General features: G+C 38.0%; 1 protein-coding gene across 1 annotated transcript; it reads right to left on the bottom strand.

Annotated features, from left to right (window-relative positions):
- Positions 1-843: 843 nt before the first annotated feature.
- On the bottom strand, positions 844-16,709 carry LOC117425589 (serine/threonine-protein kinase 35-like). Its single transcript, XM_034042628.3, has 3 exons — positions 15,999-16,709; positions 12,214-12,958; positions 844-2,078 (listed from the first exon to the last, which is right to left on the bottom strand). Exons 1-2 carry the CDS (start codon positions 16,507-16,509, stop codon positions 12,246-12,248), a joined length of 1,224 nt encoding a protein of 407 aa, XP_033898519.3. The 5' UTR covers positions 16,510-16,709; the 3' UTR covers positions 844-2,078; positions 12,214-12,245.
- Between the last annotated feature and the right edge of the window lie 1,992 nt (positions 16,710-18,701).

Here is an 18,701-nt window from a genome sequence, read left to right as displayed (position 1 = left end):
ACAAGTCTTTACATTATGGTAAAATGAACAGTACACACCTGACACGATGGTCCAAACTTAAAAAGCACTTGCCTCACAGCACGCTATACATTTTCAAATAAATAAACTTAAATGTAAAGGTTTTGTGAATATGGCATTTTCATCAACCCAAAACAAAAGGGCAACTTGTTCAGTAAATTAACTTGGAGCAAAAAATTGCAGATTAACCAAAAGCAAATGCATGATAATCACAGCAAAGGAACTTGAATATTATAGCATTTACAAAAAAAAAAAAAAAAAAAACACCATTTTCACAAAAGGTGAATTTGTTTGGATTACAAGACGTTTGTAAATTACTCTATGTAGTGTCCTTCAATTTGTTATTTAGAAAAATAAAGAGTTCCAGTGTCATTGGCTCGGATAATCACACATGCCCAAGGAAAGACAGGACCTGGTTTCTAAAACAGTATGAATTATTATCATCCATTATCCGTCCAGAAATCCCTGTCCATTTATTGAAACTCCTGTTAACATATTTGCATGAAAGCCATGATCAAGAGAAAACTTCTTTTCATATTACTTTTGCCAAATAAACTTTCTTGAGGTTTTTTTCTCCCCATAGTGTTTATGTAAGAGTACATTTTTTTTATTTATTTATTGACCCCAACCTAACAAACCCAAATGCAATCTGATGTGCAAAATCAACTGTGTATTGAACCCAGAGCAGACTTGCATAGGTACTGTATAGTGGCTGGAATGTAAAAACTAAAGCTGGTCCAACTGAAGAATTAAGGTGGTAAAAGATCAAAGTTTATTTTGTCAATCAACAATCTACATACTTTTTTTTTGGTCTAATGGCACAGGTTTTTTTTTTTTTTTTTTTTTTTTTTTAATGCGTGTATCATCTCCAATAATTTGACATTTACTTTAAAATGTATATTTAAAAAAAATAAATAAAAAAAATAATGTCTTGTTCAATGGAACCTACTTGCATCACTCAAACATCCAACCAATAAAGTACATACAAATAAATGCATAAGGCACTAAGGTCACTCCCCAGGATCATGACCCATAGAGTGTACTTTTATTCAGGCTGCTCCTTGCATAAAGGTGAACTTCGAGGAGAACTGTTCCCACACAGAAGACAACACATTTCTGTGAATGATCTGTGGTACTTTCATGCTTAAAGCAAAGAGAGGAGGGGGAATAAGTTCCCTTTTTAACCACTAGCTACTGTAGTTGCTGCACTCCAGCCCAAGAACCTACGTCAAATAAAGCACCATTAATGTTGAAAGAAGATTTAAATAGCATTACACACATACACAGACAAAAAGCATATGGGTGTTTGTCTTCTGTGTAGTCACCAAGTCTAACTTTAAAAATGACTGATGTTGCCAGGGCCAAACCTGGACGAAATCTCCAATATATTTCCTGGCGATAAGTTAAAAGTTGCCATCAGGCATGCATTTTGTACACTTGGACAATTTAAGAAAGCCATTTTTAAAGTCTAAAAGGCAGATTTATTTCTCATTCCTGAAATTTGCTTGCTCCAAAAGGGTTCCTGCTTTGTTGGGCAAAAAGGTCATAAAATCAAATCTACACAAACAACCAACCTGAGCAAAATTGTCTGTGTAAAGTAAAATCTTTACCAAACAGTAGCCAAACTCTTGAGCGATGAAAACAAAACAAAAAAAACGTAACACTCTTGAACAGAGGCTAACTTTAAAAAACAATTTTGTGGACTAAAGATAGCAAGTGAGACCCAGCGGCCCCAAGATCACCAGGTTGAAGTTGTTGTGCACTTGTAAACAAGGATTAAAACACACACAAAAAAAAGAATACACAATAATTTATATTGAAGGGTTTTGAGGGTGGAAAAAAATAAAACACACGTCTTGCCCTGTGCATAGTGTATTGCATAGCATTCCTGTATTTCCATTTCAATTTACACATTTGTTAAACCTTTTTTTTTCTCTTACACATTACAGCTTTTTTATGGAGGCTTCAACAGTTAGATGACAAAATGTATTTTCCTTTCTCTTGCTCGCTCTCTCCACGCCATCATAGTAAATGGAATACCGGGTCCTTAGTAAACAATTCTGGGAAGGAAAAAAAAAAAAAAAAAAAAAAAAAACACGTTAGATATAGATAGTGGTTGATTTTTTTTTTTATAGCATAACAGGAATTTCAACATGTACTGCATTATTGAATTCCTGCATATCAAAGCCCCCTCCCCAATCTCTTTCCAGGTAAACGATAAGGCCTACCCTTCCGCCCATAAGATATTCAGAAAAGGTTACAGCAGACCTGTTAAGGATTTCTAAAAAAAAGTGTTCTATTGAAATGGGTTAAGGTCTTAATAATTCTTCCATTTCCCACTATTCCTAGGAATAAATCACCTTATTAAGTAAGTAAGTAAACATCAAGATAAAAGTGCCATAAAAGTATAAAGTTATGACATCTGGAGGGATTTATTGACAGGGCATAATACAACGGTCACAGCAGCAGCATAGATTTATAGCCAGAAACTACAATACTACATTTTTCAAAGCTTGTCGGTGGGTCTGGACCTGTTTTGTAGCGGAAAAGTGGAAAGGACAATGGCGTGACTTTGCAAAGCTTCAATACCACCTTACCGAGCTTCATATCTACATATTACACTGCACAAAAGACAAATACATTCATGCTTTCTTCATCTTGCAATTGGTTAAAAATTGCAAATCTAATTATTGAAGGTTGCAGAGGTTGATTATCATGTTCAAGAAGAAAAAAAAAAGTGACACATGCAGTTAAAAGAACTTTAATCCTTCCCAGTGGAGTGGTTTATAAATAGAATTTATAATCAGCGTCTGGATCTGCAAAGGATAACGACTCTACTGCAGCAAATTGTACCAAATCTCAAAATGTGCATCAAGGACACTGCTTTACTAATACCAACACTCAAATCATAGAACAAATGCAAGAAACTAATCATTCAACTCCAGACAAAGTCTGTTGCTTGAATCTTCTGAAACCACAGGCAATCGCTCACAAATCGACATGGAAATAGATGGTGGTTTTGTTATGTGGGGCACATCAGCACTCTGGCAACAGGTTTTAAACCAAGTAAACTGTATGGTGCTTTCAATCCAAATAAAATATCCAACCCCCTGTGGTACAGCATATTGGATTTACCACAGCACCACCCGGCACTGTGCATTCATCAACTCAATGCAGTCCCTACAGGCTAACCTCATTTTTATATTGTGCACCTAAGCTGGCAATCAAGTCCTTGGTAGAATACTATACTAATAATATTGCATCCCCAAAGCAAGACTGATGGCTACTGTAAGTAAGAATCTTTTATTAAAGCGGACAATATTGCTGGGTTTCGAATGGATTCCTATCAAGCAACTTGTGCCGGTAAGCAGGCACTGTGCTGGGGAGAAATCTCAAGAGCATCTCGGGCCACGTCACATTCTTCTTAAAGGGTTTCCGTGTAATACAAGATATACATTGTTATGTTATCTAAAAGAATATAGGCAAGTGATTCTGAAGAATAAGAAGCAATGCCAACAGACAGAAAAGTGATTCACTATTGCTTTTTAGCCTTTCATGATTCACGATTGTTTAATAGATACCTGCATTTAGCAAAACTTGGAATGAAACATTTGAATATGGAACATGCAATAAAACGAAGGCAAAGGTTACACCAACAGCTGCTCACAGAGCCTTACTGTGCGCCGCCACCCACCCCACTTGGAGAAAGACAGCCTTACCTAACCAGAATGAAGGGCTTGTTTATGAATACCAGAACAGACTGCTTTCCAGACAGGGGGTAATAGCTCCTCTATATCACGAAACATGTAAACAGCAATCTTTACTTCTGGGCAATAAAGTATAAGTCAAGATGACACAATCTTTTTGCGTGCGAAGAATTTAACAGTAACTGGCAGCAATAGCAAATTAAACTAGGGCTATCCCCGAAATATAAACCCAAGAAATCTAAAAGGGCACGGTTTTCAAAGCATGTACTTGTCTTTAACTCCTATTTCTTTGAAAGATGAAAATTCAAAACAGTAAAAATGTACAAAAAAAAACTGGGAAATAAACAACCTGAGAGTGCTTAGGAGACCTTCTGGTCACATTACGTCGATACAAGCTCTTTAAAGTCAATAGGCTTGTTCTCCTTTCAAAGAATAGGAGTTAAGTTAAGTTATACTGTATACCCTCAACATTACTACAAAAAAAAAAAATAGTGAAATGTAGTTTGCAAAAAAAAATAAAAAATTAAAGTCAGGCAAGTTGTGTGCAGCAGTATTAATATCATAGACCCCTGTATCTCATTAATCTCCAGTTAGGCTAGAATCCCATGGACTTCCCCTTCAGACAAGCTTCAGTTCAAATGGTAAGCAGCCAGAACATTTTAATGAAAAGGATCAATCTATGATTTTGGTCTATGCTTTAACAAACATTCCTAGGGTGGATACTTTATTTCACCGCAGCGACCTGGCAATACAGTACACTGTACCCCCAAAGCCAGACTGATGCTCCAAATATGGAGATATGGGCCTTATTTACTAGTGTCTCAGAGATTTCTCTGGGAGGGTGGCAATTAACTCTGCTGAAGCTGCAAATCAAAATCTTACTTTTATTAAAGCTCTGAGAATATTGCTAGACTTGGGAATAGCGTACAGTATTAATGATACATATTGCAAAAGACAGAATGTCAGGTTGAAGGTGAAGATTTATAAAATGGGTATTAGTCCAATAGTAAGATCATACAGTCATGGCAATAGCAGCCCTGAAGTACTGATACAAGAGAAACATGGTACAGTACTTTTGTTGGGCGGATATTAAATCCCAGAAATGGCTTCCAAAATGATTATGTTTTAATGGTTACTGATATTTCTAACTCAAGCCTCATACTAAAGGAAATAAAACCATTACTAAATCATTTGGCACATATGAAGAACAGTACTCGGCAGCCAGGAAGTGGCAAACCACACAAAGGAGATTTTCTTTTTGTTTCTTTTTATATAAACAAGCTGCTTGCTCAGATTATCTAAACACTTTGGGTTGAGGCTGTTGAAGAAAAAAAATCTAATAAAAGTTAAACAAAATGATTCATCATGGGTCTCCTTTAGATAAATCCAAAAGCTAACATAATTAAGACTGATTACTGTAAATCCTGGCTAAAGTGAGAGTAAATACCAGTAATGGGGCAGCAGTGTGGAGTAGTGGTTAGGGCTCTAGACTCTTGACTGGAGGGTCATGGGTTCAATCCCAGGTGGGGGACACTGCTGCTGTACCCTTGGGTAATTGTATGTAAAAAATAATGTGATATCTTGTAACAATTGTAAGTCGCCCTGGATAAGGGCTTCAGCTGAGAAATAAATAAATAATAATAATAATAATAATAATAATAATAATAATAATAATAAATAGTGAATCACTCTGCTTTTACCAAACCAATGAAAAACTTTTAACACCTTGCACAAGCTTTAAAAGCTCATTAGCGACTCTGCTAGCTTCTAGTTGACTCATGTTGTTTTTCACGCTCAGTGTTAGGAAGTTTGTGTCTACTACTTTACCAGGGCACCAGCCAATTAGATTGCAGAAAACTACTTTGGTTAACAAACAATAAAAAAAGGGGGGGGGGGGGGGGGGGGGGAGCCTCTGAAATCGTTAGTCTGTTTACTGTTCACTAACCAAGCCTAATCGTTCCTGTATTACTGGTAAATTAACCCCTTTACAGATACCACAACTGTACATCAATTGTCATCCATACATCTTCAAATGTATGTATCACTTAAACATGCGACAAACCATACAGTATGTAAAGACATTTACGGTGGGGATATGTATCCTCAGAACGGGAACAAATGGTTCTCAGGAATAGAACCAATGTCCTTTATTTTATAACTAAAGTTATCCTCTGAAATTCCCCAATTCAAATGACACCTGTAACACAGGTCTGTTTTGAATCAGCACACTTGTACTTCCAGAGTTCAACATATATAAATATATATACACATTTATAAAATGAACAGACTTGGAGACATTAAAGGGAAGTCTGTTTGCGACAGAAACACCCACTTTTTGCCGAGTCCAATGACAGCCAAGAAACCTGATGCTGACACAAAGCAAGAGCCATGGAAAGTACATCGGACGGGTCTAAAGCAGCACAAACAATGTTTCAGAATAAAGGCATCAGGGGCTTACCAACTGCTAACGTATTTGTAACATGAAGTGGGAGGATTGTAAAAGGGGATGGTTAAGGGCTACAGTATGTTATTCTTTCAGACCGCTCCACAACTTTTTCATTTTCTTGTATTTTTATTGAATTTTCTCCCCCTCCTGAAAGTCAAAAGCAGCCAACTAGGGGGGAAAGATACATACATTTCTGCATCATAGTTATGTAACAGCCCATTAGAGACACCACACTTTGTCCAATCTTGTAGATAAATAACTTCCTGCATAGATCAGGTTTTTGGATTTTTGAGAGTGCTTCAACTAGTCCTGCTCGCTTGCTGGGTCATTTGTAAACAATTGTGTGCAATCTGTAATAAATAGCATGTGACTAACCTACATTACGGTAAACTACATGAAAAAATCTGTGACATTTCAAATGTATTGCCATTAGGCAGGGAAGGCAGGTCACTGTACTGTCGTTTTGAAACTGTTTCCCCATTTTCTAAATAAATTGTGCTGCAATATTCAGACATGCACATTGTAAAATGTTGTAACGTCAACGTGAAACATACCGTGCCTAACAAAAATACCCTGACATGCAATCTACAAGAAAGCGAGATATTCTGGTCCCACAGTGCGTGCAAAGTAGCAATAGACTTTGAAAGGACAAAGGGGAAATCCAATTTTTTTTAAGCTGTCACATAATAAAAAAAAAATAAAAAAAGTGTGCCATTTGTACATTTCATTTCCAAATGCAAATATTTAAAAGCAATACTAGAATTCAAGACAGAAAAAAAAGTCTTTGTCCTTTTAACTCCTTAAAATCAACCCCACAAGTGAAACATTCTGTTAAATGGTACACAGCATGTCATATTGGATCTTAATTCAATTTGTAACAACACATGTATTCCTTTGAAATTACAACTCAAGTTGCTAACCAAGTAACTTTAGTTGTAACTTCCATGGAATGAAACTTGGACCCGGTTCACACTTGCGATTTAAGGCGGTCCTGGCCCGCTTCAGGTCCGCCTTTTCTCATATGTGAACGCTCCAAAAAGGAAATGCGAGATTTAGGGTGCCGTTTCGATGCGGCCCAGTGCCTGAAATCCGGGACCAGGCCTTTTCGTATCACATTACCAACTTGATTTTCTACGCTAACAATGTTGGAGCTTTTATTGTTTCACATTTGGGGAGGGGCAAAAAACATACAAGGATTTTTGTTTGTTTGCTAATAACCAAATCAATACAAGTAATATATATAAATATTAACAGTCAAATTTGCTTTTAATTCACGTAAACAAACCTGTCTGATACAACTGCTTCCGGTATTCAAGTTCACTGTTGAATGAGGCTTTAGTTTACTTCAGTCAGTATCCAGAACTGTTCAGAGGTGCCGAAAACAATAACAATCATCCCTAATCGGATCAACGAGTCAATGGTAATGTGTTGTTCTGTGCTTCATGCAGCAATGCTGTTCCGATTACACTTGCAAGCAGACTATTGTATAATAGTAATGTTTTATTGCTCAACGGCACTGGTAAGCTTGTAACTTGCTTAAAATTTGAAAGTGTAAAAAAATTGTATTTTCACTAATTTGTTATATTTCAATGCCTGTTATTGTGATTATTCCCTTAAGGAAGTTGTAGTTTACATGTGGGACAAGGGTTTTGTTATACAGCCATATGTTTGGTAATCTTCCAAGAGAAGGGGTAATGCTAATGTTCAGTCTTTACTGGTAATGGTTTGGGGCTAGAGAATAATAATGACAATAACAAGTAAACGATAGAATAGTTTAATGATCGTGTTTGTAAACAAAGACGGTATTCATGTAGGTTAAACAAACAGGAATAAATGAAAAGAAACATGTGTAATGTATTTAACGTTATTTAATGCCGTGTCTTTCCTTAGGAGGGAGTAGCAGTACTATTAGGTGGTCAGTCGTAAGTTTGTCTTGTGAATGTCAAGTCATTGTGTATAACCCGATAGTCATTTGCAATCTGAGTGAAGTATCCATTTCGAAAATAAACATTTATACCTGTCAACACTAGCAAGTTTGTTTCCCGTGTTCTAAATACCTCTGTGTTCTTACGAGAATAATGTGATTGTGGGTAAGCTCGGACTGTCATAACAGTAAGTCAAAATAGTCAATATGTTTATTTAATATATACCATAAAATTGCTCCTGTGCTGCATTAAAATAAAATTAACAAACTGCTACAAAAGGATTACTGTATATCCCAGTAGCTCTTCCATGACTGCAGGCTGTCATTCCATAGAAATAATAAAAAAATTAAATAAAAAAAGCAGTGCTATAGAGGGTGCTATTCAAATAACAGCAGCAGCCCTGCAGAGTCACTTAATAACCACCCGACAGGAACTGAATGGTTCCCGAAGCATCTGAACATTTCATTGTGGCTCCAAGCTGTACAACTTCCGATAACTGATTAGATTGAATGCCATTTCTAAACGCCATTCCCATTTGTAATAAATAATGTAACCGTTTCTGATGTTCTGTTCATGAACAAGCTGCCTCATTATCTTAGGATGTATGTATATATATATATATAACGTTTTACTACTTTTTTTTTGGATGCTTCTCACGACCCCCTTGGATTGCTTAGCTCCTCCCCCCGTTGAGAACCACTGGGTAAATGTGATGGATTCTCCACCACAACACCTCACACCAGCTGCCCATGCACAGTTCACCCCGAGTTCCCATGATCACAAGTTCTTGAAGACCATGATCAACGCAAACCAAAGATTGCTAAACTACAAGCCTGGCCTCCCCCGACCCAAACCAAGCAGCAACACCACCAGTCAAAGCTGCCACAACAGCAGAAAACACCAGTGGAGACGCAGAGTAAACCGCTGATGCTCACAACATCCATATACATTGTAACTCCTGAATGCGTCCAAAACTTTTGCACAGCAGTGTATATTTATTCATCAATTTATTTATATATTTATTTTTAAAACGTTTTATAGATTATCATATGGCAAGGAGTCTAGAAGAGCAGCGACTTTACTGCTAAGCATGAAGGAAATGGGTATGGTGTGTTCATAGGGGGGCCGTTCAAAGAAAACACGCTTTATTAAATGAGCCAAATATACTGACAAAGCCTTTCCCACAAATGTGTCAATCTAGCTCCAGTGTTCTGCATTTAGTCTGCTAAAGTCCTAGAAATGTAAACCGAACAGAATTGCTTATCTTCTGTTTTAGTTACAGTTTGTTAGAAGAACCATGGGCATTTTCCCTTTATATTATTCATCAAGCTTTTGTTTTCACAGCTCTGGGTCTGCAACAAAAAAAGCTTTGAATACATTTAATATACTTAAATGCAAAAAGTCGACCACTGAAACCAGAACTTAAGAGCTAACACTATTGTGTAAACTCACCGAGCCTCAATTGTTTCTCCCAACATAATGGAACTGCTTTGAAATCATTTAGTGGTAGGTGGCTGAATACAAAAAAAGGATCATAAAAAAGGAATTTTCTAACTAAATTAAATACTTTTACAAAGTCCCCACAAAAGGAAAAAAAAAAAAAGTTTCAAAACAAGTCTGTTGCATAACAGACTTGAGAGATTTCAGGCCTCACTTTTCCATAACAACTGCACCCTGCTGGGACTGTAGCCTGCAGAGCTTTCCTAAGTGAATATGGAAACAGGATCTAGACAAATCATTCTGTGAAACCAATCCTATGGGGTCATCCGATCACGGGCTGTTCTTGCTGTCACTTGACCCCTTACCGTACACACACAGTACAATTCCTGCAATACCAAGGAGTAAAACAGGCTTGTTTACGTGCACATGAGTGTGGGTGTGGGGGGGGGGGCCTCATGAATGAAGGCTGCTGTGCAAGCACTAGCAGATGCCAGTATTACTGCACACAGCCGGGGAGCCACTGACCCATACACTTCTGAAAAGATCCAAATGTAGTTGCACAAGCTTACCAAGAGGCTTCGTTTTGCATAAAAATATTTAAGATTAAAACTACAGTATGTGCACAATTTGGTACATTTAGCAAGAAAAAGTCCTTGGGGCACTTCTGTACCATTCTGCATGCATCTGACCCTTAATAATCTGCTTCTTTGACAGATGATTGCTTCCCCTGCAGGCTATGGGACGGTTACATAACCGCTGCAATCCCAGCATCCTGTCACTATAGAAGCAGAGCTCATGCCTAAGACAGTTGTTATGAACACACTGGATGTATTTTAATAGCCTTGATACTGTACCGTAAACCTTATTGCTTCTGTCGTCATTGTATCTACTGCAGTTGACAGTAAATTAATAAATTAGACCTTAAAAGGAGTTGAAGCAATATGTCGTTCATTACAAATTAAAAAGGAAAAATCCTTTTTTAAAAAAAAAAAAAAAAAAAAAAAAAAAGACAGCCACTCCAGTAAGCCTAGTGGGCCTAATACTAGTATTGGCACACCATTTGACAAGAGTAAATTCAGGCCACTACTATAGTGCTGTACATCAGCAGAACACAAAAAAGGCTGACTGTAACCAGTCATGGAACCCATGAATTTTGACACTTGTTTCCACTCCGAGTGAAAATAGGAAAGGTGCAGTTCACATCTTTTGAATTGGTTTCAGTGCAAAGTTAAAGCCGTTAGTCAACGTCAAATAAAAGGGGAATACTTACAACTATTAAAAAAAAATATATAAATAAAAATGCTTCTCTCCAAAATACAGGCAGCATTGTACGAAGTGTGCATCAATACAATTCTCCATATGAAAGTTTTATCATCATCTCCTGCAGCATTCTGACAAGTGATACTGCAGTACAGCTGAGCCGGCCATGGTACAGGGACTCAAACCACAATGAATAATGAAACTTAAATATTAATAGTGCCATTGCTTTCAGCAACTGCCACACTCTTGCTTTCCATTCCGGGACTTCAATACAGTAGTCTCCCATTTTTTTGGCACCGATTGAATTCATTCAAAACTTATACAGTACTGTTTGGTAACCTGATAAATCGCAGACTTAATTAAAACAGTTTATTCAATCTTCTGAAAACAGACTTATTACGAGAGTATCCAAGGAACATGGATTGGTTTATTCAATCTTTCAATTTATCATTGCCTCGTTGTGTATTCTGATTTTCACGAGGGCATCTCATCGCTACAAAATGGCATGTAAACAAAACGGCGAAACGCGCTGCTGTTTCTCTGGCTACAAAAAGTTGGAAATTGTTCGAGCTCCTGAAAAAACCTGAATCAGACACAAGCAGCCAAGCAATTTGACGTTTCCCCATTCTGGCGAGTTGCTTCAACATTCTGTTAAATAGTTGTATTCATAATTAACGTAGAGCTGCTGCTGCTGCATTTAAGGTGTGTAGGGGTTCTGTGTTAATTTAGTTTGACAGTTTATTATTATAGTTTATTAACTTATTCTGTTCATTTAATATGTTGATGCACGTGTGTCATGACAAATAATACATGTTTACTTATTGATTCATATTGTGTCTGGTCAACTGCGTCTTAGAGAACACTTCGGCAAGAGATCGCTTCTCTTGCTTCCTGAGGGGTGTTCTCTGAGCAGTAGACTACTGTACCACTGCAGAACGAAAACATTACAAGTGGGTGGGGTTTGGATTGGCCAAAAGCAAGCTCTTTCTTGAGCAGAATCTTTGCCAACAGCAGATAAAAAAGGGACAGTCATGGTGTTCTCAATTAACACACAAGTCAATATTCAATTTGCTATATATGCTATATAAATACTGCTAAATTATGCAGTATTTAAGACAAGTGATATACAATCTTTGGAATGGCAAGCTAAATTACTGGAATAAATGTAGTGGGACATTTCTTAATTTAAAACACCAGATATTGATAAAACGTACACACTTCTAGCCATTTTATTTTAAACACACATCAATAGTTTTGGCTTGTACTTTCATCATTACTTACTAGCTTGACATTGTTACATGACTGGATGAAAAAAATAATAAATTTACCAATTGTTCTAATACACACTTTTAATCTCATACTGTTTAAAACAACCCCCTTGTACCAGTGTCTCAGAGAGAAAATTGTGTACCAGTACCTGAAATAAGTAATCTTCTCAGCATCCAACATTTAAGCAGCACATGTAACCTGGTCCATTCTGGTCTCCAGCTCAAAGGCATCCGGTCGGTCCTGTGGATTGACCGCTAGCATGTCCTTTAGCAGCTGTTTGATTCCGTCCGACATGGACGTCCTCCGTTTCTGAGGGATGTGCAGTACCATCTTTGGGTTTTCTAGCAGTGCTTCTCCCACAGGCACGATCTCAGTACCCTGTCTGATGTACGTGCCAAGGAGCTCTCTCTTCGACTCGGCGTCAATAAAAGTGATCCTCTCGATCATGGCCCACATTATAATGCCAAGGGCGAAGATGTCCGCTTTAGCGGTGTAGTGACCTTCCCATACTTCCGGGGCCATGTAAAAATCAGAGCCACAGGCCGATGACAGCCAGAACTTGTTCACATTGACGTTTTTGTTCCCATTTTGTCCTGTTTTCCCTTGCCCACCGAAGCCGGCACAGACCTTGCTAAGTCCGAAGTCGGCCACTTTAAGCACAGGGACCCCCGACCTTTCCGAGATGAGGATGTTGTCTGGTTTCAGGTCCCTGTGAACAATGTTGTTTTTGTGCAGAAAGGCCACGGCACTGGTAAGCTGTAACATGAAGCTGGTGTTGGTCACTGGGTCCGGTCTCCGGGACAATATAAACTGATTTAGATCCCCTCCTTCACAGAACTCCATAACAAACCAGAGGTAACAGGGCTCCTCAGGGTATCCCAATACCCTCTCGCCTGAAATTGAACAAACAAAACAAACAAAAAGTCAGACTAAATCAATAGTATGGTTTACTCATCAAAAGTATGCTTTTTAACCTGTAGCAGTATTGAAGGACAGGCACTGTAAATCATATTAACCCGATGACCTATTTTAAGTGACAGTATGCTGCATGTGAATATTACTGACGCATTGATTGATTATCCAGGGCAGTACAAACAGTGGCTCAGATCCTGCAACTCCCCAGTACTGAATCTGGGGGGGGGGGGGGTTGGAGAAGAACATTTTGAAGGTGTGAATAATGAGCCAGCTGAAGCATTTCTAAAAAGGATACAGCAATCCAAACAGTTCAGGAAGAACCAGTTTAAAGCAGCTAAGTTATCCCTTGGTAGTGACTCCACCACAATGCACGAAAGGAGTGCTGCTAATTGCCTCAAGCTCAGCAGTCCCCAAATAAGATATGCATCATAACCCTTCTCCAAACAAACTGAAAGCATAAGATCACCGAAAGGAAAAACAGGTCCATTTAAAAAAAGAACTGCCCCCCAGGGAAAGATCTCCTCCCTGGAGAGTTGCACCTTCCATAGGTACTTCACATTTCCAGTTACCTTGCCCACTGCAATTAACTTCAAGTTTACCAATCAACTAGGGATGGGGACACCTACCCATAACATGCACCTTAAACCTAGTAAAAGCTAAATGAAAGATGATGAGTACTTACCTCGTGCCTCAGGGGCCTTTCTCATATGATGTAGTTCTGGTATCTTGCCCTACCTCTCAACTTCCACATTTGAGAAACCAACACCAGCAGCAATAATAATAATAATAATAATAATAATAATAATAATAATAACAATAACAATAATGACAAAATGAGTGCAGGCGCTTAACAGGTGCAATGTTGTTCTGTAATACTTCAGCCCAATACAATACACCCCACCTGTCTCCCATGGGACTGTCTTATGACACAGCAACTGAAACCAGGAAGGGACACTCAGTTTGTTGGCTTAGAGGGTAGAAATCTCCAGATCAGGACTTATGCAATATTCTAGAGGATATGACACTATTGAAGGTACAAACATGAACAGATGCCACGTCTAGTTTGTGGATATTAAATCTCATGGGACGACTTCATAGAAAAGTAGAGTTAATTGGTTTCCTGGATAAATGCCAGCTTCAGGCTACAGCACATCTTTTCAGCAGCTAAAATCAAATGAATACATGTGACTTTGTAATAATCATTAAAGAGGTTACATTCGGTGATTCTCAGCAACTCAAGTTTGGTGGGGGGGCTACACTGTTGCCCGTTTCAATCTAAAAATATCGAATAGTGTAAATACTCACCAATGAATGCAAATAAAATATTTAGCAGGACTATTCAAAACTAAACAAACTGAAATAGTGCAATGATTTTTTTTTTTTTGGTCCCAAAATTGTTTTGAGTAATGTAAACCAGTGCATGCTATTGGAACTGCTCTGGTTATTGGGAAAAGTTCCTATTAACAGGGATTTAGAAGGGGAGCACAGCTATGGCCAAACGTTTTTACATCGCCGTTTAGATTTAACTAATTTTGCTTCATAAAAGTCGAATGAAACCTGCTGAATAATGTTACGTTAACATATTGAATTACATTCCACTTTGTAGTTTTGCATATACTTATACAAAACTGACAAATTGAAAAAATCGAACTTAAAATACTAGACTACTATTCCAGTAGACTTTTGGGATAGCGGCATACCCTCCAGTGTTGATGCTGGTTTAAAATGCAGTCTGAATAATGGGTCATTATTTTAATATGTGGTCAAAGTTCTAGTCAAAACACAAATACAGCATGTGGTAACTACCTGCATGTGCCATTGCCACCAGGGTCATTCTAGTTAAAGGAGGTAGCTACTGTGCCTTTATTTCTTTTTACCTGGTAATTAATAGAAATAATTGCAGTTGCTTTTCATCCACTCTGATTACACTTTGTACATAAGTTAGCTTTGTGAATAATAACTCAAGTTTCTTGTAAATTGGATGCAAATTGTGGATGGACAAATAGCCAAAATAGAAATAAAATGTGCCATTAAGAGATTAAACTTTCTTCTGTAGCTTGAACAGGGTTATTAAATAGCCAGAGTGAACTTGCCCTAGTTCCTACAGCAATATGTCCCCTAAGATGTGTAGCCTGCAACGTGCAGACTGGGAGAAGGTCCATTCATTTTCAGCCAACCCTGGGATAACAGTGGTCAACATCAATTGGTCATCTGTGACTAGGCCTAAAATGTAAGAGTTATATATTCTGGGAAAAAGCTCCAGGACTCTAAATAAATAAATAAATAAATAAATAAATAAATAAATAATAAAAACGCTATTCGCGTCTGCTGAATGGGAATGTCATCTTCTGCACAGAATCCTGACAAAACACCCCTCTCCTTCAACATGTAAAGAGGAGCATTGCATAATCCCTGCAGGTGCCTACAAAGCAAGCCTAAAACAACGACAGTAATGCATTGTTTGTTGCAAGATGAGTACCAACCAAGTCAACAAAAATACGGTATCTAGAACACAAATCCAATTGTTTGGGGTCCAGTCTTGTGTACCAGCACCAAAACTGACCTGACTTGGATAACAATGAAAAAGTAAAACACACAACACTAGGTTTGTAATGCCAGGAGGAGAGTTATTTTCAGTCAATGGCAGTAGTCAAACTTTTAGTAGAGTTGCATTTATACATTATTCTGTCCATTATAATTGTATAAACTGCCGTTACTTTCTCTACGACTTACGACTACTAGCTATACAATTAAATTGGCGGCCATAAACAGATGCAGTTCTCAGTCCGAGGTGATGCAGGCCGCACAAATTATACACTAACGTTTAGGTATGCGTGATAACAAGGATATATTTTTTCAGTATACATGTAAAAAATGGTGTTGCACAACAAACCATACCAGTAGCAGGATTGCGACCACAGACTGGGCGAAGGAAAGGGGGGTACGGATCTAAAACAGCACAGGCAGCTGTAAACCTAAAATGACAACCTTGATTTAGCCGCCGTTATTAAATTATACCTTTGAGCGAAGTCTCCACCAGTCTGAGGTACTGCTCTGATCGTTTGTTGCCATGACTCATTTTCTGCGCCATGCCGTTCCTCTGTAGGACACACTCCTCCAGCTTCACCACGTTCTCGTGTCGCCTTTCCAGACTAGCCAGGGCCCAAAACTCGGCGAGGGCCAGCTCCACATTTTCGGGGGCATCACAGCGGATTTTCTTTACAGCTACCCGTGCACCACACCTCCTAGATAAGGCCTCATAAACCACGCCGTAGCTACCCCTGCCGACCTCACGCAACAGGCTGTAACGTGGCCCAAGTCTTCTCCGTCCAGGGCTGTCGGTCCGGATAACAGTACTCGGCAAATAGTCTTCCTCCATGGGGACCTCCTCACCCTCCTCGTCTCCCCCTGTCAAAGATTTTAAAACTTTACCAACGTCCCTTTTCAACTTTGCATTTGAAGTCCCATTTCTCCTGCAGGCTCGGATACTTTTTGTCCTTCTCCTCTCCCCGTCACCCGCTGTATCCATGGCTTTCTTTTCGTTAAAAGCGACTGTATCAAAAGATTTGGTTTGCCTCTCCTCATTACTTAGTTAGCGGTTGTATAAGTTGTGTTATGTAATATATTATCTTTGGCGAAACTCAATCTTATTTTTCTTCAGTTGTATTAATCAAAACTTTTCAACCTCTTCTTCGCTTTCCAACCCCCAAATAATTTGAACAAGATAAACATGGTTGGGATGACCATTGAATGGAGGGGGCGGGGCTGCATGGGATATTCCATTCACTTTTAGAGGGGGGTTTGGACACTGTAAAATACCATTTAAATTTTTTAGCAAGAATACCGCATATTTTTAAATATGTTTATTTTTAACAAAGTGCGTTTATGCTGTAATTATAACCCTACAAACACCTTCCGTTTGTGGATTAAGGTGGTTTGTTTCTTTATACGTTGTACTTCCCCAACAGTTTATTTTGGTAAATTCCACTGTTGCTCGTGGGGGGGATATCATGATATGTTTATGAAACATGTAGTATCAGTTTTAATGAGAAAGTAAGTCATATATAAAACCACAGCCTGTATTCAAGTAACATCTACTTTTAACATTGATTTATGACAAAAGTTTTGTTTAGCATTTATCTTGTTTGTTTCCAACATATTTTCCCCCACCACCGTTCTTTCTTTCAGTGTTCCGCCAGGATACTGAGGACAGCAATGATTTGAATTTTTGTTTTTGTAATTGTATGTTTCAAAATGTCTTTATGGTTTGGCAAAACAAGATATTGATTATATTTGTAGATGTTATTTTTACGTTTTAAAAACTTTAAACGATATGTTATTTTATTTATCCTTTTTTCAAATTATTTCAAATTTGTCCGGGTGCGGGACTTGTGTATTATTGTGATTGACGTGGGACTACAGGGAAGGGGGGAGGGTCTTAACTGAGCACGTGTACTGCACGAAGCAGATGAACTCTCATCAGATGGGTTTATGCAGTTTTAGATGACACACTTCGGAAACGTTAGGCTTTTCAAGAATAGCTCAAAAACACCTTGCTTTTCTGGTTTTAAAATGCTCGTGATCCGAACGGGAAATGCAGGTTTCAGTGCAATTCACAATGTAGACTTTTTAAAAGTTGACTTACATCTGTATTTTCAATAAAATGCACAGCACTTTTAAACGTATAATACTTTTCATTGTTCTGCAATTGAAATTTGATTTGAGTGTTACTGGAACGTCAATATAAACTGACCCTATGCACGTGGCTTAGACCTGATAATACGAATTATTGATAATACTTTTTTTTTTTACTGATCCCTTGAAATTCATATTAACAAGAATTGGCTACATATGCATGACACAAAATGTTTAAATGATTACAAATTTATTTTTTTAAGGACATTTCAGACAAGCTGTGTAGAAAGAAAAGTGCAGACACTTGAATAATGCTTTTTTTCTATGTTATTATACTTGGATATGTATATCACCATACTGAGATAGTTCATAGGTACTGTTCCATGGAAAGTCAACCACATTCAAGTTATATCGGTGTTTTAGTGTGTTGTGAGTCCTGCTTGGCTCTATAAATAAATGAATAAGCCTATTGGATGAATACGCATTGAGCCGCAAGACCAAAGCTGCTGTACGACCATTATTTACAACACTGCAACAGAGCAGAGTGAAATGAGAATAGGGGAAACATGTGAGTAAAATACCCATTCTGGTCATCATTACTTATAAATGGGGATGGGGATATATATATATATATATATATATATATATATATATATATATATATGTGTGTGTGTGTGTGTGTGTGTGTGTGTGCACAGGCAGGTTAGAAATGGCACTGGGCTTTTAGGAGAATGAAAGCTCATGATTTGGTGAGGCACAAACCAATGATAATGAGACATATAGCTTCACAGCCCTTATCCCCTAGTCCGAGGTTAGTGCTAATTGAGGTATGTGAAGCCCATTGTTAAAGCCAGGGCAACACAGCAGTTCCATTGTGCGTCATTCATTCTACATGCATTCATTTTACTTTGGTTTTAAAATGAACCCTTTAAGGTACACAAGCAACTGAGCGGTTTCTTCTTATATATTACATATATAAATACATTTGAGAGCAGCTCAATAATCACAAGGATGGCCAGATCCAACCTGACACTACATTTTAAACCCTGTTTCATGCACCTCATTGCAAAAATAAGAAAGTTAGCA

The sequence above is a fragment of the Acipenser ruthenus genome, chromosome 29 (genome assembly GCF_902713425.1).
Source record: "Acipenser ruthenus chromosome 29, fAciRut3.2 maternal haplotype, whole genome shotgun sequence".
Classification (NCBI taxonomy): Eukaryota; Metazoa; Chordata; class Actinopteri; order Acipenseriformes; family Acipenseridae; genus Acipenser; species Acipenser ruthenus.
Note: the sequence above shows the minus strand (reverse complement) of the source record. Positions and strands in the feature narration are given on the sequence as shown.